Raw genomic sequence first — 24,522 nt, 5'->3', positions numbered from 1 at the left:
TTTGACCCGATTTTTTCATTAAATCCAATGTAAATTGGGTCCCTGGGACCCAATTTTACATTGGATTGAATGAAAAAAATTCCAAACCCCCCCAAATTGAAGCGCGTACACAGCGCCCCACGATAGACGGCAACCCGAAGCGTGGCGAGCGCAGCGAGCCCGCGAGGGGCGGCGGTACGCGTCCTCCGACCTTTTCATGCCCTACTATCCACTAGGGCGTGGAGTGAGAATAGAATAGTGTGGCGAGCGCAGCGAGCCACCGAGCCCGAAGCGTGGCGAGCGCAGCGAGCCCCGCGAGGGGACGCGGATACCTTCACAGGTAATCGCGTCCCTTCGCGGGCTTCACAGGTGTCCGCGTCGCCACGGACACCTGTGAAGCCCGCGAAGGGACGCGTTTACCTGTGAAGGTATCCGCGTCCCCTCGCCACGCTTCGGGCTCGGTGGCTCGCTGCGCTCGCCACACTATTCTATTCTCACTCCACGCCCTAGTGGATAGTAGGGCATGAAAAGGTCGGAGGACGCGTACCGCCGCCCCTCGCGGGCTCGCTGCGCTCGCCACGCTTCGGGTTGCCGTCTATCGTGGGGCGACGACGGGGACATTTATAATGTGAAATGGGTCATATTGACCCATTTCACATTTTTTTACATTTTTACACCATTTCAATGTTAAAAATTTTTTTAACATTGAATCCTATGTAAAAATCGGGTGCATCGCGTCGCATCGCGTCGGGACCAATGTTAATGGTCCCGACCGACGCGATGCCCCCGATATTTTACCGTTCCCGACAAGATTTCAATGTTAAAAAATTTTTTAACATTGAAGTCAATGCAAATATCGGGGGCATCGCGTCGGTCGCGTCGGGACCAATGTTAATGGTCCCGACCGACGCGATGCCCCCGATTTTTGTTTCCTAGCCGGCAAAATGGACCTGATTTCAAAAGAAATCGGGTCCATCGGGGTAATCGTGTCCCTTAATTAAGGGACACGATTACTTAAGATTGTGGCCGTGCTAGGAAACAAGTACCTAAATAACTGTTAATAAAGTTTTTCTATGATGAAAAAAAAACATTGAACAATATTAAAGTGACACTGTGTAGACTAGAGACAGAAATCCTCACACGTGCTGGGAAAGTGGAACATCTACTTTACTGAATGTATTTTAAACAAACAAATGTAAAATGTATAAATTAAAATAACTTTAAAAAAAAAACATTTACCTGAGCTGCCTGCGACTCCTGAAAGGCTGTGAAACAAAGGAACAGAAGGAGACTATACACCATTCCAGAGGTCATACTGACAAGTCCTCAGAGCAAGATGCACACTGGATACTAATGAAAACCAAAAAGAGCTTTCCTTTTCCCTGACTGGGATTTCCTTTTGCAGATGTCTTGAATGCACCTCTAAATATTTGAATGAGGAAACATGACCACTGGCATTGCAGACTCAAAACGGCATGTTACTCATGCTGAAATAGCAGGCTTTATTCTGCAAGCTGCTGACTGCCACTGCACAGCTTTCTGTAATAACAGTTGACACCTAAGTTGCAGCTTCTACCTTACTGTGTCTCACTCTATCCCTCCCACATTTTTTTCCTCAGCAATATCCTTAAAGGTGAAGAAATGAACGTTACATGGAAAAAAGTACCCAACATCTGACGATGCCAGAGCTTTTACTTCTCCGCTCCCCTGTCTGAAAATAAAATACTCTAGGAATTCTTACTAGACCTCTAACATGTGAAGAGACAGGATGTGTTCATTTATAGGCTCACACTCTGCTGAGCACAAAGTAAAAGTCAACTCAATGCAAAGGAAAGCTGCAATCATTTGAGTCCACTGTTCTATTTTATAGGGATCGCCAAACTTGCGTCAGATGGATATAATGGGGACTTGTGGTGTAATAGCCCAATCAGTACATGTAAAGGTTTTATTTTGGTTGTATTCATTCAATGCATACTATTTTTTTTGTATTGAAACTACCCATATAAGCAAAAGGTACAGGTTGAGTATCCCTTTTCCGAAATGTTCGGGACCACAAGCATTTCGGATTTTTATGTTTTTTTTTTTTTTTTCTAACATACTTACCTGGTCCAATGGCGTCCACGGCAGCCTTTAGGATCTTCATCAGCGGTCCCAGGGGTGCACTGCGCAAGTTTTAGGTGCACCGACGCACCCACGCAATGCACTCCTGGGACCGCTGGAGATGCAGAAGAAGCTCCTGTAGGCTGCCGTGGACATCGGGGGACTTGGTAAGTATGAAAAAAAGTGACCCTCTGTTTTGTATGACATTGCATCCCTGTATCATATCCTACCGCCAAGATTTTAAAGATGCTGCTCCCTTTCTCTGGAATTCTCTACCTCTCAGACTCTCCAGCTCTCTACAAAATCTCATCTTCTTGCAATGAAATGTAATCTGGAAGCACATTCAGACCTTTGCATAGACATCCATTCGCAGCCTTGTGTGTGGGTCCAAAAATCATTCAATTGTCGCCGACCAGAGAATGATTTCTTTAGTGTTCACAAATCTAAGTCACTCTCTGGTTACTCAGATTTGCGGCGCCCTGGTACATGAACAGGGTGGGCAGCTGACATACAGTGACATCAGCTCCCTGCCCATGGAAGGCAGGAAGCTGCCCCCAGTGTTGTTGTGGGCACGCACAGGAAATGCTGCGAATGCCACCTCACGCCTCCTTTATGGCAACAACCCCCCCCTCCCAGTTGCGAGCGCCACAGAGGCTAAGCAATTCTCTGAAGTCTCCACACAGAAGGCCTGCACATGCACATAAGCGAATACGCACATGCACCATAGGTCCCCATTGCGAAATGGCCTCCTAAATCTTTTTTGTAATCCAAACTGTTAAGATTAAATTAGGACTAAACACTTGTTCAGAGAAGGAGGAGCATACTTTGGACTCTAATACATAGAATATGAATGGTGATGGTAATGAATTTACATTATAACATGGATAGTCATTAACAGATTAAGAAATAAACCACAAGAGCAGGAACACAGCTACGATTGGTCAGTCAGATTTTTGTACAAGCCAGGAAATTGTTCTTTGATCAGAGCGAAATTTATAGCATGTATCCATTAATTCAGCAACATTCACCGGCATATTTAATTACAGGAGACAACACGATTCGTTTAGCGTAGATTCTCAATGGGTGTACTTTTCCTTGAAGCTACAGGTCAATCAGAAAAGGGCACAATTTTGGGTTCACACGAGGGAAAACATCACTTTATTCTGCAGTTTCTGCATGGTAATTCATAATTTTATGTGTGAGAAAAGGCAATGTAGTGAATAACTTTTTCCCCATATTCTATTAGCTGAAAGGGGGTAAATCTTTCAGCTAATTGAATATACCTAATCAGTGTTAAATATATTTTACTATAGAATTTCAAAAAGAACTCTATATATATATACATATATATGGAAAAGGAAACAGAGTGCGCCCCTATAATGAAATTCCACCACCAGAATATATCCACACAATGGAAATTCCAGACAAATATTTAGTTTACAATTTAATACAAATTTAAAATCAGTAAAACACTTTTCATCTGTATGCAGTATGGTTCGTTAAAGCAAGGAAAAAACACCCAACGCGTTTCGTCGATATGACTTCCTCAGGGGCAAATTTCCGTATGTAAGTGGATAGTGAAAATCTTCACTGCCGGTATGCAACCTTCTTATTGAATGAAATAAAACGAATGGATCCCTTGAAGATCCTAATATTTATGCATGACTGCATCAAATTTCATCCGTATCCGTATGTAAGTGGGTCCTAAGCTTTTCAGAAATGGACTCTTGAAATTATGCCTTCATCAACGAAACGTGTTGGGTGTTTTTTCCTTGCTTTAACGAACCATACTGCATACAGATGAAAAGTGTTTTACTAATTTTAAATTTGTATTAAATTGTAAACAAAATATTTGTCTGGAATTTCCATTGTGTGGATATATTCTGGTGGTGGAATTTCATTATAGGGGCGCACTCGTTTCCTTTTCCATTTTCTCTCTCACTTCCCCCACTAACAGGGGGGACAAATAGAGTTGCTGCCCCCACTGAATATATACAGCTCATTGAAAGGGTACCCCTCTTGTCATATATATATATATATATATATATATATATATATATATATAAATAAATAAAATGTAGCACTGGGCGTCTCTCATTATGTGAAGTTAAAATGCAGGTTTACTCACTGGGATGTGCCATGATGACACTGGTTCCAGTTTTCTAGTCTTCAAAAATCCTGAGGTGCTAGCGCTGGTCTGTTCCAAAATGGCGTAATTTCCCCAATTACACAGGGCCTGACTCAGAGATGTACGCAATGCTGATATTTACACAGATGAGTTATTATTGGCCAACTGTCCAGGTGTCGCAGTCATGCTGTACCTGTGCGATGTTGCCCGCAGTAAGAATGTATTTGAAAAGTGATCGACAGTCAGGGACCAATTGGGGCAGTTACAGGTAGAGGCAGCACAAACACAGGCATGGGGCCTGTCTCTACCTAAATCTGCAAACGCAGAAAGCATGGTGCCAGTGTCTTGGATCCTGCGGTTGTTTATTGGAGGATCTGCGATCAGCTTATTTGTATTCCGATGCAGATATCGGTAAGGCCACTCCTTGGTACCTTTGCAGGTGGCAGCAGCATATTTTTCGCGCATAGCTACATATGGAATTACAGCTGTGAACACATTGGCATTATGTTTGTGAACCATTCCCAAGGGACTTTGACAACACAGCTCGAAACAGAACAGAACGGTAGATTGAGGTTTTGAAAAGTCTTTTTAGCCAAATACATTCCAAAAAGGTGGTCTTTAATTAAATATGACACCAATTAAAACAAGAGCCAACACAGACTGATACCCAGGCTTACTGTGTACATCAATGCAGTATACAATTCAAGCACAGGTCACATAGTTCCATTACCTTACCCATATTACACTGGAATCGTAAAAGGTATCTGTGTTAACATATTAAAAGGGATTACAAGGACAGTTTGTAATTAATAATGTGCTATGAAAATGAACAGAAATATAAAGTGAAAATGTCATTAAACGCCTACAGCAAAGCGGAGTGAAAATAATTCTGTAAGTATTTTAGCGCCCTCTGCTGGTTCAGAGGATCCAGGCCAAGGACTGAAATTTCCAAAGTGATTCTGTCCTCTCACACATTAATCAATGTATTAAAAATATCACTAATTACACTACTTTAGATGAGATTAGTTAGATAAGATTTAAAACATAATTCCAGCCAAGTAATACATTTTAATCAACATATTCCCATCCCATTCCCAAAAAACTGGAAGAACAGTCTGTGAGAACTACTTCCATCACTGCTGCTTTAAAGTATCCATAACAAGGGAAAGCAATTACCGACTGCACAGTGCTACAGCTCTGCCCAATGAGCGCTGCAAGAGAACGAGTAACATTGGTCTTTTTAAAGGTCCATATACACTGGGCGACTATGCCCAGCATGTATGGACAGCGATGATGTCAATCATCACTGGGGGGAAAGCTGCTCAGTGTATACACGGTGAGCGGCTTTCCCCCTGCCCGGCGCCGACAGAGGGGGCGCGTTGCGTAGCACAGCGCTATGCAAAGCCATCATGAAAGCCGCTCATCTGCTGACCATCATCGGCAATGTTACAGGAGCGTGCAGCAGCGCTCACCACTGGGGCATACACACTGGGCGGCTTTGAGCTGAAAGCCGCTCAAACCTGCTGTTTTGAGTGACTTTCAGCTCAAAGTCACCCAGTGTGTATGGGCCTTAAGTCTCCAGGACTAGCAATACAGTGCTAAATTATTAGTGGGCCTGAGAACTTACGCAGGATTTTGCCCTCTGGTGTCAGAATAATCATCCCCAGCTTAATAAAGGAAAGACTAGGGAGCTGGTAGTTGATTTTAGGAGACGTCAACACTCTCCTCCTTCACTGGTGAGGATCCAGGGAGCAGATACTGAGATTGTAAAATTTTACAAGTACTTGGATTTTCACCTGTACTGGATTGGACAGATGCTGCTGCTCAATTATATCGGACTTTATACAGCTGTTTTGCATCCAACTTTCTAACTCTGCTTCCATTACACCGGCCAAGTTCTCAATTCCAATGGTAGCCCTAACAATCTGTGGTGCAATGCCATAAGCAGAAGTGGGATATGGGTGTGATTTAATATGAAAATATGGTACTCTTTACCTAGAAGGGCGCCCTCGCGGGCATCGCGGGTACATTTATGTATGGCCGCGACGCGACCGACGCGATGCCCGCGATTTCCCATTGAAACCAATGTTAAACTTTGAAATCGTGTCGGTCGCGTCGCGGCCGTCCATAAATGTACCCGCGATGCCCGCGACGCGATGCTCCCGATTTCCCATAGGAATCAATGTTAAAAGGCGCGATGGACCCGATTTTACTGTTAAATGGCTCAATCCACCCGATTTGGCCATAGGAATCAATGTTAAATGGGCCACAGAGCCCATTAACCCTTAAATGTCCCCCCAAATTTTTAACGCCACCCCACGATCCACGCCAACCCGAAGCGTGGCGAGCGCAGCGAGCCCGCGAGGGGCGGCGGTACGCGTCCTCCGACCTTTTCATGCCCTACTATCCACTAGGGCGTGGTGTGAGAATATAATAGTGTGGCGAGCGCAGCGAGCCACCGAGCCCGAAGCGTGGCGAGCGCAGGGAGCCCCGCGAGGGGACGCGGATACCTTCACAGGTAGACGCGTCCCCTCGCGGGCTTCACAGGTGTCCGTGGCGAGGTGGACACCTGTGAAGCCCGCGAGGGGACGCGTCTACCTGTGAAGGTATCCGCGTGCGCTCGCCACACTATTATATTCTCACACCACGCCCTAGTGGATAGTAGGGCATGAAAAGGTCGGAGGACGCGTACCGCCGCCCCTCGCGGGCTCGCTGCGCTCGCCACGCTTCGGGTTGGCGTGGATCGTGGGGTGGCGTTAAACATTTGGGGGGACATTTAAGGGTTAATTTTGCCTATTTGGCCCCAAATCGGGTCCATTGAGGCATTTAACAGTAAAATCGCGGTCAATCAGCCGTTTTAACATTGTTCCCTATGGGAAAATCGCGGTGATCGCGGTCATCGCGGGCATCGCGGCCATCCCGATTTACCCGCGATGCCCGCGATGACCGCGATTTTTACCCCCGACGCCCGCGATTTCAATCGCTGGCGCCGTTCTAGGTAAAGAGTACCGAAAATATAAATCCTAACTTTTGGATCTTACAATTATGTCAAACAATGCATAAAGTATGTTTGGTAATGTCTTTATTCTTGACACAATCACATTTTTCTGTTGGATTTATGTGAAACTATGGAAATCACAAAAATGTGTCCTTTTTACTATTCAAGATAATTTCATCATTATATTAAATTAATTTTACATATGAATCACCTTCTTTGACCTGAAAAAAAAAAACAACAACAAAAACACCAGACAAACCTTAGAAACATAGTTTTATTCAAACGCAGAATAGGTTTAAGGCACAGAAACACAGACCTATGTTTCAAGTAAAGAAATTCCTTCACAATTAACATACCCTTCACTCACACCAATTAAAATAACAAAAATAACTGTATAAAAAAGGAATTTTAAATTGGTTTTAAATAAACAATATTTAACAACATAAAACAATTTGGTTACTTCCATGGACACAGTGCAGGTAAAAGGAAACAGCGGATAATCTGCGCAATTAACAAACATTATAAATTAAACAGGCAAGGTAAAATTGTACATGATGAGTTTTGGTTTTACATGAAGACTTACTGAAGTAAAACATAAGAATCATTTTCTCTTGTAGATCAGAGCAGAGCAATTGCTTCTAAGGTTGTACACTTTTACTCAGGATCCAGCCTGCATTTGATAAGCGCATGTTCTATACCCTTCAACATTTCGGAGCTAAAAACTTGTACGGATGAGGGAAAGTCCATGCAGAATGGCTATAGAAATCTATATAAATCTGGAGACGCTGTACAAAGCCCCTGCTTTCCGGGACGGATCATAAAAAAAAAAATGGTACAGTTGGAGGGTGTGACGTTACCCACAACATTTGGAAAAACAAAAAGAAAAGAAAAAAACAGCAAAAATGAATTAGTTTTCTTACTTTTACTTTAGAGCGAGAAAGTACAAAAGATCATTGTGGTAGCCAAGGACACATAATATCGGGGACTTTCTACACCACTTACATGGTATTTCAATACCATTTATCTGAAGCAAAATAACCGGCTGAGTAATGCATCACACAGTAATGCGTACACATCATGCTACAACCCAAATAATGAACAGAACTACTATGTACATTGGACGGTGCCAGTTACCAAAGTGGTCATTTTTCCTGTTCCACAGAAATTGGATGCTTTGGCAGACCAGATATACAGTGCTCACTCTACGTGTTATGAATTTAGATATATATTTGCTAAAATATACAATGGAACATCCTAAAAGAGGCTAAGAATACCATCTATGCAAGTGTAATTTTTCTAAATATTATTTATAAAACATATTTAACGGGCATATAGTGAAAAGGATGAACCTCAACAGAAACGATAGTATTCAGAGTAACGGACGTTGGTTTAACTATTTACAGCACATAGCTGCTATTTGGGCAGAAATAAAATTGGTCACTCATCATTTTTACTTTTCAAATATTTAAAGCATTGGATAATAACTTACGTTACTGATGCAAACGCAGCATGGGGAATGTGTGCGGCATTGTTTTCGTACAGGTGGTTATTTTTTTATTTATTCAATAAACTTTATTAATAAAAAAAAACACAACAACCTACTGTAGATCCTCTTACGGTAAGAAAGTGGAAGCAAAGAAAAAGAAATAGAGTGCTTCGTTTTTAACACAAACTCGTGTTTTCTTGCTAAATATATCCATAGATATCTGTGCAGAATTATAAATACAGAATCTGCATCACCAAAATGTATGCATATAGGTACCCCCACAGTCCTCAACTGGTAAACCTTTGCTGTGTGTCCACAATGTGCTTCTTAATAAGGCAAAGACGTAGCCTGAACAACAAATTAAGATATAGGCAAATAAAAAAGGATTCGTCAAATTACATAAGCAGAATGGAAGGACGCTATAAATAGGTTTGTATCGTGATCAAGTGGAATCTATCTGTGACCATATATCATGCAAGGCATGTGCATTTAAATCCTGCATTATACATATATGAAATACAGCAATATCCATGGAATAAAACATACATTTTCTGTCAGTGTGAAGGATAGAAATGAGCAACAATTAGCAAACCAGCTGTTGCAGAATGTCTCTCAGACGCTGGTGTGGCTGAAGACTGGATGTTCTAAGATTGCTCATATAAAGCGTATGAAACTATGTATAATCTCATAAAGTTTTCTTAAATAGTAGAAACAAAAAAAAAACTAAAAAAAAAAAAAAAAAAATTCACATGTGAGGTGGAGCCATAATACCATCTTTCTGTAAAGTGATCCCATCACAGGACTCTTAGCTGTGAGAATGAGAAATGTCTCTTATGACTGGAACAGTATTAACACACCAAACATTAGTTTATTCATTATGCAATTCAAGACTGAAGCAGCCTACATCAATGCTGGCCTCATGGTGAAGCCATTCACAGTTCATTGATAAGAACCAGCCTGTGGAGTCATCATTCTGTCTTAGACATTTCATATTTAGTCATCATAATCTCCTAGAAAAAAAAGGAAAAAAATGAAAAGATTCAAAATGTAAACAGAAGAAACAGGACATCTCTCGCACATGGACCTGCTCCACTCACCTCATCAGAGTCCAATAATACTGGAAGCGCACTGAAAAATACAATGTATATAATAAATGTAGTATACAAACTAAAAGTGCACCAACACCCAGTAAGCACAGAACCTATTTACTGCCTGGAGAGATGGTGATTAATAAGATTTTCTCTTATCAACCCCTTCAGTGGTGTTTTTTTCTTTTAAGTAGCGCTCCCCACTGGGTGAGTTTTTTATGGGGATCGCTCCCTAAAAAAAAAAACGCCACACTCTCCATGGGTCCGGGCAGCGCCGCTAAACTGTGAATCAGCCACTGCCCGGCCCTGCCACCCCCCGCCCCGTCCCTGCTCCCGGCAGCCGGCTTGTCATAAGCAGGCGCCGGACAGGACGATACAAAAGCCTGAGGGGAGGGGGGAGGAGGCGCCGCAGAGGAGAGGGAGCGGTGCATCGCCGAAGCTGCCTGAGATCAGTGAGTGAACTCAGCAGCGCTGCCCAGTTCTAAACAGTGGCAATCCCAAGAATTTTCCGGGCTTGCCAGACTGGACACTAAGGCGCAGCCCGGAAAATTCTGGGGATTTTCACTGAAGGGGTTAACCCAAAGCAAAAAAGTTGATCAGAATAAATAGTGAAAAGGTCTTAAGATAGTAAGATCAGGTAATAAATTGTACCTCTTCAGCAAACCATCCAAAATTATACTTGTCCTGGTATTTAAGCCATTTATTAAGCTATCTTGCTATGGAAGTTTTTACCAAATTATAAAGGTTGCAACCAAGGCACGCGCCATAACAGGTGTTACCATGGCAACCCCATATCATGACAATGAATATGATTTTTTCTTTAAGGGATTGGTCACATTAGGGCAAGAAAGATTCAGCACATGATTTTCCTGGCCCTCTGTAATAGATGTTAATAGTGATCTAACGCTGCTGACCGCAGAGGGGGAGCGGAGTCCCTCCAAGACTGAAATCTTGCTCTAAAAAGCAAAAATTACAGTCATTCATTTTCATGAATAGCGAATATGAATCTCCACAGAAAATTGTTGTCAAAGCCATCTAATAAAGCAAACTGATCATTTAAACAGGATGTAATCAAGTTTGTTAACCCAAATATAAAAAAACCTGTAAAGTTACATTAGTATGTGCAGGATGTACTTTCATCAAATATATATAAAAAGCCAACTATACAGGGAAAAAATAATATATACTTACACGTCAGCAAATGAAGATGGGATATTTTCTTCCACCCATTTTAAGTCTTCATCCTAAACAGAAAATAAAGAATATTTGAAAAAGTTAAAATTCATCTTGGACAGAACAGTAGCATAACTAACACAGCTGTGGCACGAGTTTTTACAAACCAAGGCACTACCTGTATGGAATTTGTATGGTCAACCGTTTCTTATGTACATTACCTCACTGTGGGTTTCCTCCCATACTCCAATAAAATTCTGCTAAGATAACTTGGCTTCTGATAGCGTCATCAAAATGTGTGCCGCAGCCTCAGTGTGTGCCGCAGCCTCAGTGTGTGCCGCAGCCTCAGTGTGTGCCAGTATGGTATAGAATACACACTGTAAGCTCCACTTTGGCAGGGACAGTTGTGGATTCTTTACTTTTCTCTGCAATGACTAATATATAGGCACTCCACCTCGCCTTATATTAGAACACAAATATTCACTAATGGAAAATGTATTTAAAATACATTTATCGGTACTTGTTTCTTATCACGGCCATCGTGTGCCTTAACTTTAAGGCACACGATGCCCGCGATTTCCTTTGAAAAAAACAGTACTCGGGTACATCGCGTCGGTCGTGTGCCTTAAGAAGGCACACGACGCGATGCCCACGATTTCTCCATAGGCTTCAATGTTAAAATATTTAACATTGAAGCCTATGCGATGGACCCGATTTGTCCATAGGCTTCAATGTTAAATTATTTTAACATTGAAACTGAGTCCATTTAACATAGTAAAAAAATGGTAAAAGGCCAAATAAGGGCCATTTCTCATTGGCTATGGCCCCCGTCATGCGTGTAAAAAATAATGGCCCCCCATTGTGGCCGCCACCCCCACGATTAACGCGAACCCGAAGCGTGGCGAGCGCAGCGAGCCCGCGAGGGGCGGCGGTGCGCGTCCTCCGACCTTTTCATTCCCCTATTATCCACGTCGGCGTGGAGTTGAGAATAGATTAGTATGGCGAGCGCAGCGAGCCTGAAGCGTGGTGAGCGGACGCTGATACCTTCACAGATCCCTGCGTCCCCTCGCGGGCTTCACAGGTATCAGCTGCGCTCGCCTCGCTGCGCTCGCCACACTAATCGATTCTCAACTCCACGCCAACGTGTATAGTAGGGGAATGAAAAGGTCGGAGGACGCGCACCGCCGTCCCTCGCGGCCTCGCATTCCCCTACTATCCACGTCGGCGTGGAGTTGAGAATCGATTAGTGTGGCGAGCGCAGCGAGCCACCGAGCCCGAAGCGTGGCGAGCGCAGCTGATACCTGTGAAGCCCGCGAGGGGACGCAGGGATCTGTGAAGGTATCAGCGTCCGCTCGCCTCGCTACGCTCGCCATACTAATCTATCAACTCCACGCCGACGTGGATAATAGGGGAATGAAAAGGTCGGAGGACGCGCACCGCCGTCCCTCGCGGGCTCGCTGATCTCGCCACGCTTCGGGTTCGCGTCAATCGTGGGGGTGGCGGCCACAATGGGGGGCCATTATTTTTTACACGCATGACGGGGCCATACCCAATGAGAAATGGCCCATTTTGCCCCTTTTACCATTTTTTACTATGTTAAATGGACTCAGTTTCAATGTTAAAAAAATTTAACATTGAAGCCTATGGACACGATGGACCCGATTTCTCCATAGGCTTCAATGTTAAAATAATTTTACATTGAAGCCTATGGACACGATGTACCCGATTTCTCCATAGGCTTCAATGTTAAATTATTTTAACATTGAAGCCTATGGAGAAATCGGGTACATCGCGTCGGTCGCGTCGTGTGCGTTTTGGTATGCACCCGACACGATTTTTTCCGACACGACCACCACGTGGTGGCCGTGCTAGGAAACAAGTACCCATTTATCTTTCAAGACTACATTAAAGACTCTACACAGTGCTAGGTTTATGGACTACGATGGACAAACAATGCAATGCGATATGTTCTGAGAAGTCTGTACCATCATAAAACAGTTATTCTGTAGTGTTGTTTGGTTCTGAGTCTAGGCACTATGCGCTGAAACTTAATGTCTGCAGCACTGATCACTAAAATTAATCCCTTAGTAACAGTAGGCTTATTTTAGACTAAGACAGTTATTCTGTAGTGATGTTGTAGTATTGTTGTAGTAGGTTGCTCTGTAATTATATCATGCAGATATACAGTATAATCAGGCTTTTTTCTGAGAAGTCTCCCAGTTTCTGATGTGGGCAGTAATCTCTGCTATCCCACAAATTTGGACTTTGACTAGAAACTATGGGGGGTATTCAGACTCTGATTTTGACTGTCGGAACGCCATTTTTCGTTCCTTCAGACAGTTGGTATTCAATATGCAGACTATCGAGTGTTGGAAAGTCTGCAAATTGGCGACAATTCGACAAATCGGCGGCTGTTTCCGACTTGTTTTAAAGTTGGATCTGTTTAGCCGGAACCTGCCTTCGATGCTGTCGATAGCTGTAGCATTGAATAGGCGACGGCCACTATATCTGCTGGCAGAAGTAGAGGCCGGGTCTGAATTACCCCCAAAGTCACAAAAAAATCCCAAATTATTACACTACAAACAATAATAAAAACTCTTACTCACGATAATGGAAAATCACACCCAGCCCTACCCATGTGCTCCTTCAGTGCGGGTCAGCACTACGTATTAGTAACTAGCATTACTTATCACATAGGAGTATGTCATTTGGAAGTGAAATAAGTACTGGAGAAGGCAGCCATTACTCACTGTACTAGAGGCAGTCGGCTTAGCTGTCCCATTGTGCTCTGTCTTTGTTCCCCTCATTTTCATACCTTCAGCTGCAAAGAATACAGTAAGGAAAATAATGGAACAATTCTGTATATTAGGCAGTATTAGGAAAGCAAAGACTGAATTGTACTGTAACATTATACTGTACATTACCTAAGTGATCTGTTACCAGGAATTCCTCCACTTCATCATCAGAATCATCCATGAGAGGCGTGAATGCATACCTGGGTAATACATACACGACAGGCAAGTAGATAAGAGCCTAAGTGGTTTTCGCCCATGAATGACTTAAGTTTTTGTTTAAAACATTAAAATTAAGAAAATCAAATATGCTAATAAAATAATGCCTGAGTGAATTTAAGCTTATAACTCATGACTTTACAATGGGAGACACACTTAGGTCCACACATTATGGTACTGTATTGCGTGAATCACTTTTCATGTTATAGACATTTTAGTGACTTGTCCTTAAATTATACCCATTTCAGATTGTAAATGCCAGTCGCACCTGGGATTTGAACACGGGTCTGTCCTGGGAGCAACCTGACATTGGCGCTAACTGTGGCTGTCGGTGATCTGGCTTGACGCTACTGCCTACTCCATAGCAGTGAACAGGACCTGGGTCGCTCGACCCGTGTTACCTCTCCAGACTGCCAAGCAACCCAGCTCCGAACTGTGTAAACCCTTCTTTTAAATCAGGTCAGAATGCCAGGATGGAATGCCGGGTCGACCCAGCAAAACCCAGGCTCGACCCAGGCCCCCCCACACACACACACAACTCCCAACCATATAAAAGCTGGTGAATCATGGAGGTGCTCATTCCATCCCGCCCAGCATTTGTCCATCAGTGATACCCCTTTAACATTACCTCTAAAACTCAGATTGCTGCCTGGTCGACCAGGGTCAATTTGCAGCGTGAAAGCACCAAACCTAATAACCCAGGTCAACCAATCTGGCAATTCAACTCAGGATATAAGAAGGGTTAAACCTGGGTCACTCTGTGTATAATGGGTGACCCGGGTTTAATGTGAAAGGATCAGACGCGGGTTGGAGCTGGACTCGACACGGCTTTGCAATGTAATAGCGGTATAACAGTAAAGGGCTATTATTTGTCCACGTAATTATGTTGTTTTGGGATAAATGCTTTAATGTAAACTTTCGCTGCAATACAAATGTGCGGCCATCAGGACAAAACAAGTGTGTACCTTTGGTTGTTTGCAGATGGTCTCCATAGAAACATGATAACTAGTAAGATGACAGAGAACAGGAACCTCCAGAATGCATCATCCACCCAGAGCTCCATCCAGTCCTGTGAAAGGTTAAGGAGAGTCCTAGTGTAAGAAGATGTAGGGGGTAGTGTGCTAAATCTTCTAAAGAGTGAAGAAATGAAGTTGCAAACAGCAATCAATCTGCTGTACCATCTAGATAAAATAACAGGTAGATACTCAATGATTGCTATGGGCAATGTCTCCACCCTTTGGCAGGTTTCAGACATCTCCCCCAATCAAATGAAGAGAAACCCTGGCCTCCACATATATGTCCCATAATAAAACTTTTACCAGAACTGTATATACTGTACTGTACTGTATATTTTGTAACCAAATCAAAAAAAATACCACAACATGGGGTATTCCTGGTTTTCCCAATGACAGTTTTACGTCTACGGGGGGTATTCAACTCTGGTAGAATTTCCTAGACAGGCAAAAAATTGTCAATAATTAGCTGATCAGTATTTGATCACAGGTTTTTGCCAATGCTATTTCACCTTTTTTTTTGGGGGGGGTGAATCGGCATAGACGAAAACAGCCGCGATATTGACAATACCACATGGATTTGCGGCATATATGCCGATCCATGCAGTTTTCGGCAATTCTGAATTTTTCGCCAAGGCAAAAAAATCAGCACATGGTATTTCGCCTGCACCGACTACTCGTCTGATTCATCATTTATTAGGTTTTAGGTTTCGCTGTTGCATATTCAATTGGGATTCTGATTGTTTTGAACTTCTTACATTGTGTTTGTTACATAGCTTCATAGTTTAATAGAACAAGTGTAACAGCAAAGATCAGCTCTGCTTCCACACCCACAACATTCAGCTCAAATGGAGCGTGTATTTTACACCTAACCTTATTATGGACCTCACCACGTATTGATTGACGCTAGCTCTATGCTGGATTTACTTGTTCAGTTAAAATGTGTCCCATTATCTAAATTACATTCATTACTCTGATGTAAGACACCTGTTGTTCCTTTATATCTAACCTTCACTAAAGAGGCTACCCATCTTCATATATGATATTTTGAGTTCATTAATCCTAAGCGCCATTCTCACTCTCCGTTCCTTCGGCTATAAATGTATTGGCGTCTTGAATCATTGTTAGATTTTTTTATACTGAAAATGTAGCATTTACTATAGTGCTGTGTTAAGTATTGGAATTACAGAAGATACTTAAGAATACTCTGTGTGGAGTTTGCATATTATTCCCAGGCTTACGTGGGTTTCATCCCACACACCAAAAATATACTGGCTCCCAATACAAATTAACCGTAGTTTTTGCATGTAGTAGGGGACACGGATTGTAAGCTCCAATGGGGCAGTAACTAATGTGAATGGTTATACAGTATATTCTATGTAAAGTGATTAGGAATAGGTCTGTGCTGTATAAATACCTGGTAATAAATCATTAATACTCACCGACTGACATTGTGCTAATCTGAACTTTTTAGTAGTCCATGCCATAAATATAACAGACGCTAAGGAGAAAAAAAATAAAAAAAATTACATCACAATCACTACTTTGGTCCAGAAGCTTAATATACTGTAACCCCAGGAAATCTTACCTAGTATAGCAAAAACCAATGTATTGGTAAAGTGTCTATATAATGAATATTTCACCGTATTCCTTCTCAACTTTAGTGTCTTCATGGTTTGTGCTAAACTCACAAATATGTATAAGAACATTAAGGAAAATATAGATGAGCTGGACGACTAAAAACAAGAATATGAAAAGGAGGAGGCATAGTTACAGCAGGTTACTCTTTTCCGTAACTCCCTTCGTTCACCAGTAAAATCTCTCCAGACTCTGCAGCACATCTGGCATTACCAGTTAGGACAAATGATGGCAGCTCTATTACAAGTTTACACAAGCATTACATTTATGTGATCCAACTGTGCAGCAATGGTTACCAAATAAGATCACCTAGATAGAATGATCTGGATATTTACATAGTAACATCGTTGGGGAGGTTAAAAAAAGACCGTATGTTCCATTTTAGTTCAAACCACATTGCGCCTCGTTCAAATTGCACCATATTTGTTCGCCTTTGCCATGTGTGCTCCCGCATAGTCAATAGCACAAAAGCAAAATAGTATGGGGTGCCGGACGGGGTCCCGACAGGCATTCACCCAACGTCGGGATCCTGACTGTCAAAACACCGACAGCCGGGTTTCTGACGGCCATCTGCTATTTTCCCTCGTGGGGGTCCACGACCCCCATAGAGGGAGAATAGAATAGGTGGCTCGCGTAGCAAGGCACCGTGCCCGCAGCGTGGCAAGTGTAGCGAACCCGCAAGGGGCTTCGTTGCGCTCACCATGCTGTCTGGGTCCGGCCAGTCGGGATCCCGACGGCGGGATAATGACTGTCGGGATCCCGACTGTTGGACCCCTATACCACACAAACACACACACACACAGTTTTACCTTATTTATTTCTAAAGGGAATACAACTTTCTGGAACACACAATCTGTCTACGTAATAGTCCTTAAAGTGTGGCATAATCTCATACTTAGGCACCTCTGCAATTCTAACAGTAAGAATAGAAAAATAACAAATACAGTAACAGTATAGTATGGGCGATTTACATCCCCTGTAATATAAGACATAGGTAAATAGTGTGAGACTGTGAAGGATATCCACCAGCACAAGGCAGAGTCCAGTAGGGCCAGTGGGATACTGGCCAGTAAGACTAGATCAGATTCCTTTGACTGCAATAAAATATAAATAAGACACATATTAGTACATTGTTCTTTAAGATGACAAGTTCACATTGTCTAACAAATATGCACACCACAGACTGCTACAAATCCGGACCTGTCTTTACACCCTCATGTCCTTTGCCAGTAGCAGTGCATGAAAACAGGAGAGACACATAATACTAACAAATATATAAACTACTTACATATACAAAAATAAAGCATCTTACCCCAATAACTCGCATTACGCCTTCAACTGTCGCAAATGCCAGATAGAGAACCCCCATTCCAACCACTCGATGCATGACAGCCCCTAAGCGTGGCCTGGCCAGGGAAACAGACATGGCAGAAAAACATAAAATAAGTAGAGGCACATCTTTTAAAGAGACAAGGTTTAAAAACGTCCTTCAAATGTTCACATGCACTATAGGTCTCACACGCCTTTCTGGCTATAGAAGCATGTGATGTCATGTCACATGTATATTAGACCTACTTATACTAGTAAGTGTGATAACATTCATTTGAGATTAAGCATCTGAACACTTAAACAAGGAGCTCACTGCTTATGTCCACCGAGTGATTTACATATAGTGGCCAATATACAACACTACAGAATACAGGCCTTTCCTTCGCCAACTGTCAGAAATTAATTTGTATCCAAAGCTAAAGCTGTTGTGATAGGGTGCTCTTTTCCAGTTTTGGTCTTGTGAAAAAAAAAGGCAGCCGCATCTATGAGTCAGTAACAAAGACACAGAAAGATTGAAGCTAATTCACTTAAGGTGCCCACACACGGTGCGATATGTGCGGTGTGCGTTTTGTACAACAGCAGATTGCATCTAGTTGAAATTGCATGCGATACGCCAAAACAGCAAACGATTTGAACTAGATGCGATGCGGTCTAGTACAAAAAGTACTGCCTGAACATGCTCTTTGTACTTTGCGATATGCAATGTGCAGGAACGCGCATCACAAACCATATAGAAACATGGTGCGATGTGAACTGCGTGCAGTGTTTTCAACTAAAAAGTTCAAAACGCAGCCAATCATCGCACCATGTGTATGGGCACCTTCAAAGCTAATGTTGTGTCAAAAATTTAGAAACAGCTATCTGCATACTGTATTGGAGGTTATTCTCAAGTGTCAAAATAAGAATGAAAAACACTGCGCTGAAATAGCAAAATTTTTAATATTTCATTAAAACAAAAAAAATACATATATAATAATACACATAAAACAAATCCCAAAATAGAGATATTAATATTGCAACAGGTGCAGAACCATAAAGGTTTGTCTTAATATTTGTAGAGCCAACTAGGATCACTATACATGCATGTATGTATAACCAATGTATTATTATTATTATTATTAAGCAATTTAAGTATAAACTTAATAAACTAAGCCGATGAATACGGGCAGCTGTATTGTGATAGCCAAAAAGCAGTCCAGTTAGTGGCTTTAAGTTTTATGACAAATGCTATCTCAGTTGTAGGCAACTGGCGGACCGGGGTCAATCTCCAGACCGCAAAGGACAGAGATGCGGATCACCTACACACTCCTGAAACTGCAGTGGTCCCAGGAATGCATTGCAGTGGGTGCATGGGTGACATCACCGCACACCTGTGCGCCGCTTGTAAGGAGCTCAGTCGGCTCCATGTTTCAAAGCTGAGGGCCCAGTGGGAGCGGCAGTGTCAGGAGGGCACAGTGACAGCAAGAGGGCCCAGCAGGAGCAGCTGCGGCAGGAGCAAGCAGCGGGGAACGGGCCGAGACAACTCCCTGTAAGTTTTAATATAGGATGGGAGTATTGGCTTTTTTATGCAGTGGGAGCGGGTTCTCTTCAAAGTAGTACATCTAAGCTGAATGTGATTTAGTTCTGTGTCCCCTCTGTGCATATATATATATATATATATATATATATATATATATATATATATATATATATATATATATATATATATATATATATATATGATTTGTGTTTTGTGGACCTCGATCAAAATAATTAGAAATATTCGGACGCCGTTAAAAATGACTTGCCTACCCCTTCTCTATCTTGTGGAGATCATCTTGTAGTGGGCGGACCCAGAAACGGCTTATCTGGAGTGCTAACCAGGAGGAAGCCGGGAGCCAGGAGCCTATCTAAACATCTCCTTTCAACAGGTGGCCACCTGTATCAACTCTGCAATACTGCTTATTTTGGTTCTATTCACAGATTACATCAGAAAGTGGTAACTAAGACCCATCTATCTGCTGCGTTCTTGCCAAAAGTTATAACTGGCACAATTTGCTTTGCTGGACTAACATCTCACAGCCGCTTACCATCTTGGCATTTGTCATAAAACTAAAAGCCACTAACTGGACTGCTTTTTGGCTATCATAATACAGCAGCCCGTATTCAATGGCTGGGACAAAAATGATTTGTCATTCTGTCACACTGCTGCTGATGAAGAAATAGATATCCCTGCATGGTATGGTAAACATGGCATGCAAAACTGTGCCTATTCTGCTGCTGCGGATGCACAAAACCTGCTGTAAAACAAAAATTGCACTTTAAAAGTTACTTACTTCACTATACCATAACCCAAGCTGACAATGGTCACTAGCAGCCTAGCCAATGTTCTTTTAACAGAGGAAACTAACTCTGCAAATACCAGCAGACCGGGTGCTATAGAGGAAGAGAGAGAGAGGGAAAGATAGAATTAGGAATGTGCATTAAAATGCTACATTGTACAAAGCATGTGCCAGACTACAGGAATGTGACTTACACGACACCCCAGTGCTGTTGGTATTTTGATATTCAGCATAGAAAACTGCTTTTTCCAGCATCCCCAGGAAAATAACCGCAGCAATCCAAAACTGTATCCTTAGCAAGTCCTTCCAATAGCAGGCAGACCAGACAAACCACATAAGACCAAGCACGATGTACATAATGCACATCACCATGTAAAACTGAGAAAGAACAAAAGGAAAGATTGTGTTATACAGTAATAATCTGTTTTCATGTTGGGATCTTAAGACAGACACTGTTTTGTGTTTTCCAAGTGCACATTAGGTATCTAAGAAGACATTCTGGGGGAAATTTACTAAGATGGGAGTTCTGTTTCACATGGGATGTTGCTATGGGCAACCAATCAGATACTATCTATTATCTTCTAGAAGGTGCTAAATAAATAAGTAGATTCTGAATGGTTGCCCAGAGCAACATCCGATGTGAAATAGAACTCTCATCTTCGTAAATTTCCCCCTTTACCTCCAAGAATATGGTAATCTCGGTATGTGGTTACCTCCAAGAATATGGTAATCTCGGTATGTGGTTACCTCCAAGATTATGGTAATCTCGGTATGTGGTTACCTCCAAGAATGTGGTAATCTCGGTATGTGGTTACCTCCAAGAATGTGGTAATCTCGGTATGTGGTTACCTCCAAGAATGTGGTAATCTCGGTATGTGGTTACCTCCAAGAATGTGGTAATCTCGGTATGTGGTTACCTCCAAGAATATGGTAATCTCGGTATGTGGTTACCTCCAAGAATGTGGTAATCTCGGTATGTGGTTACCTCCAAGAATGTGGTAATCTCGGTATGTGGTTACCTCCAAGAATATGGTAATCTCGGTATGTGGTTACCTCCAAGAATATGGTAATCTCGGTATGTGGTTACCTCCAAGAATGTGGTAATCTCGGTATGTGGTTACCTCCAAGAATGTGGTAATCTCGGTATGTGGTTACCTCCAAGAATGTGGTAATCTCGGTATGTTGTTACCTCCAAGAATATGGTAATCTCGGTATGTGGTTCCACACTTCTTTGTAAAAACTAGAAATGTATTTTATGAAATTTGCTATATACTTACAATCATTAATGGCCACTCTGAAGCAGAAATATACCCATGGGGACCTTCCATTGAGGTATAAACTGTTATAGGAAGAGAAGAAAAAATGTCAGTAAATATGTACTGTCCAATTGCACGTTGCAGTCATGCGTTTCATTTCTTCCATGTTCTAATATGATCTACTTCCCAAAGACCAACATTTTCCACCCTTCAGTAGCTGCCACCATTTTGCTGTATTATATCCCACAATGACAGCGTTTTATTAAGTAGCGTGTGTTACATTGTGCATCTATTTCCTGCAGGCCACCAGTCGTGACACATGTTGTGCGATGGCTCCAGTCCCTGGCTCCTTGGTCTTATCTAGCAGCGCGGTTGCAATGTACAAGTGTGAGCTGTAACCATGGCAAAGTAAATGCTATTTCACAGAGCATACTGTCAGGCACACAGAGAAACCTGTCACATATCATTTAATCCATTTTGAATGGAAAAAGCATTAGAAGTAATAAGGCGCTAGGATCAGTAAGGCTTATGGTAAGAATAGATAGAGCATGTAGCCTATGCACATTTATCAGATAACTATGCAGATCTTGATGCATGTATAAACTGTTGTAGTTACGCTCTAAGGATGGTGGCCATAGAATTCAATGCCTGGCAGATAAAGGGGTGTATTCAATACCGGGCAAATTTTTCACTAGGCGAAAAATTTGCAATTTTCATTTGTTTTTTTGGGCGAATTCTAGTCACCTTATTCAATCTCAGTGCTGATTTTTCGCCAGGGCGAAAAATTCAGCATCAGCTTTGGCAAAATTGCAGCAGGTTCAAATATTTTGTCAAATTCACGGCTATTTTCTGCCCATTTTTGCGGCAGTTTTGGCCCATCCCGATCCCCCCCCCCCCCCCCAAAAAAAAGAAACGGCATAGACGAAAAAGGACTCAAAAATGCCCGTAATGCCCGTGATTGAATACTATTTTACAAATTATTGACAACTAGCCAGGAATTTCGGCCGGGATTGAATACCCCAAAGTCTACTTTGTTTGTAGTGTGCGTATGGAAGAACAAACATTGTTCTGGTCCTGGTCATGCATACTGTACTACAGGCACATTAGGAACATATAGGTATCCAAGTGCAAAACCTCTATCAGGGTAAATAATACATTTGCATATAAATTTATATATGACATTTAAAAATAGACATAAAAAAGATTACTGATATATTAACATTTCACAACATAAGACAAAGAGGGCAGAAAAAAAATTTTTAATTACAAAAATCACAATATTAAGGAGTATTATGAGAGAGGCTCCTTTGTTGAACCTAATGCAAATAGCATATATTGACCTTCTGAGACGTCACCTCTACATTTTCACCTTCTTTGCAGGGGAAAAGAAGAGCAAGATTTTGTGGGAAGAAGAGTGTAAGAACTGGCACAAGGAAATGCCTTCCTAATCCATGGCTACTTTGCTCTGCAGACTAAAGAATTAGAATTTACATCAAATTACTTGAGCTGGAAATAGCCTGCATGAATAGGAAATGAGCAACAAATACAGACGTGTCCTCATACAGCATTACCCCAGTCAGTCCAAACAGCCCCTCTTGGAGCACCAGGTACCATGAGAAACTACTGGTCTCAGTTGCTTTCGTGCCATAAATGTGTCTGCCGCATATCAAATTAATTAGAAGAGTTTCCTGGTACGTCCTAGTCGCATCACAGTGCCTGACGCTAGCAGAGTCGCAGGGACCAAGGCAAAAGATACATGGAGGAGTATTCAATGTTTTTTGAGAGTCTGGCTCACCGCTCACTGTTCTGTGTCCCTGTGATCTCGCTGAAGCGCTCGGCACTTTTTCTCATCTCCTCATTTCTGACTTCCTCAGTATTCAACGTGTGGCCAGCTCGCCGGCCCCTTTTGCGAACTTAGCATAATTATGCGAGTTCAAATGGGAGAGCTGTAACTGGAGAGATCTGTTTTCTCCTGCTCTCCACGTGAGCTGGTCAGACTGGGATATTCCTGAGCAGGGTGTTCATCTCAGCAGCGTGTTCCTCGCATTTGTGGACTTGTATTTTTTTACAAAGGTTTAGAAAGGTTAATGTTTTGTTCAGTATTTATTTTACAACAAATGGCTGTGTGACTATTTTAATTGGGTTTGTTCAGACGGGTGTATTTTATTCTGTTTGGCCTTTATCCTTGTGTTGTGCTTTTGGCATTGTTTCTTTGCCCTGTGTTTTTATTTAATTTATTGTATAATTGTTAGCGTGTTTAAAAGCCTGTTTGGGGGTTAGGTGAGGAAGAAGAGAGGAAGCATGGGAAATTACTAGGAGCATTCCAAAATGATTTCTTATTGGTTACCATTAAAATAACTTATTAAATTCCAAATAAATTAATATAGTAAATTCCAAATAAATTAATATAGAAGTACAGCATTATGGCACTTGCAATAAATACATTAGAGTACATTTTTTAAAATTTATAAGCCATAAAAAAACAAAAAAAATAACAACTTTAACAAAGATAACCCTACAGTTCACCTAAAAAAGATGCCGAGGGAAAAATGGAGAACATCTCTAAAAAAGAAACCAGCAGGACTCGCAAAAATACACTTTTTGAGAGAGACACTAAAATCCCCATTGAACAGACATTGCGAACACCGGGGAGAAGTGCAGGGTGAACTGAGTTAGCTTCGCAAAATATTTTTGGAGAAGCAACAGAGTTGAATACAGGGAAGCACAAAATATGAGAGAAAACTTCACTACTCTCAAAAAAACATGCACACTCACCGTTATTTACGGCGACATAGGAGAATTGAATACATGCAATGGTGTACTGATGTTAGAAGTAGGAGGACAGATATGTATAGACTGTATATAGATATTTTATTTATATAGAGCCAGACACTGTACTCACACAAGCTGGCTAGCAATAATGGACACTGACATAATAAAGCAACAGAAAGAGGACACTGGGGCAGATGTATTAAGCCTGAACAAGAGACAAATGCAAGGGT

At 41.9% G+C, this 24,522-nt stretch overlaps 2 protein-coding genes across 3 annotated transcripts in view; both read right to left on the bottom strand.

Moving 5' to 3' along the window:
• The window catches only part of FBLN7 (fibulin 7), a 114,547-nt gene extending 112,822 nt beyond the window's left edge, over positions 1–1,725 (bottom strand). Inside the window, exon 1 of the mRNA XM_083175984.1 lies at positions 1,219–1,725. Coding sequence (XP_083032110.1) covers positions 1,219–1,293 — 75 coding nt within the window. The 5' untranslated portion in view covers positions 1,294–1,725. The remainder of the gene's footprint in view (positions 1–1,218) is intronic.
• A 7,684-nt stretch (positions 1,726–9,409) lies between these two features.
• TMEM87B (transmembrane protein 87B) overlaps positions 9,410–24,522 on the bottom strand; it is a 41,127-nt gene continuing 26,014 nt past the window's right edge. For both annotated transcript variants that reach the window (XM_083175983.1, XM_083175982.1), the window contains exons 8-20: positions 21,542–21,603; positions 20,459–20,642; positions 20,259–20,358; positions 17,927–18,020; positions 17,637–17,708; positions 16,565–16,673; positions 16,419–16,477; positions 14,929–15,032; positions 13,877–13,947; positions 13,703–13,773; positions 10,971–11,023; positions 9,789–9,819; positions 9,410–9,701 (exon numbers count right to left, since the gene is read on the bottom strand). In XM_083175983.1, the coding sequence (XP_083032109.1) occupies positions 9,660–9,701; positions 9,789–9,819; positions 10,971–11,023; positions 13,703–13,773; positions 13,877–13,947; positions 14,929–15,032; positions 16,419–16,477; positions 16,565–16,673; positions 17,637–17,708; positions 17,927–18,020; positions 20,259–20,358; positions 20,459–20,642; positions 21,542–21,603 (1,052 nt within the window). In that variant the 3' untranslated portion in view covers positions 9,410–9,659. The remainder of the gene's footprint in view (positions 9,702–9,788; positions 9,820–10,970; positions 11,024–13,702; positions 13,774–13,876; positions 13,948–14,928; positions 15,033–16,418; positions 16,478–16,564; positions 16,674–17,636; positions 17,709–17,926; positions 18,021–20,258; positions 20,359–20,458; positions 20,643–21,541; positions 21,604–24,522) is intronic.

The sequence above is a fragment of the Crinia signifera genome, chromosome 3, assembly GCF_055691185.1.
Source record: "Crinia signifera chromosome 3, ASM5569118v1, whole genome shotgun sequence".
NCBI classification, from domain to species: Eukaryota; Metazoa; Chordata; class Amphibia; order Anura; family Myobatrachidae; genus Crinia; species Crinia signifera.
The sequence above is the reverse complement of the archived record's forward strand: the minus strand, read 5'-3'. Positions and strand labels throughout refer to the sequence as shown.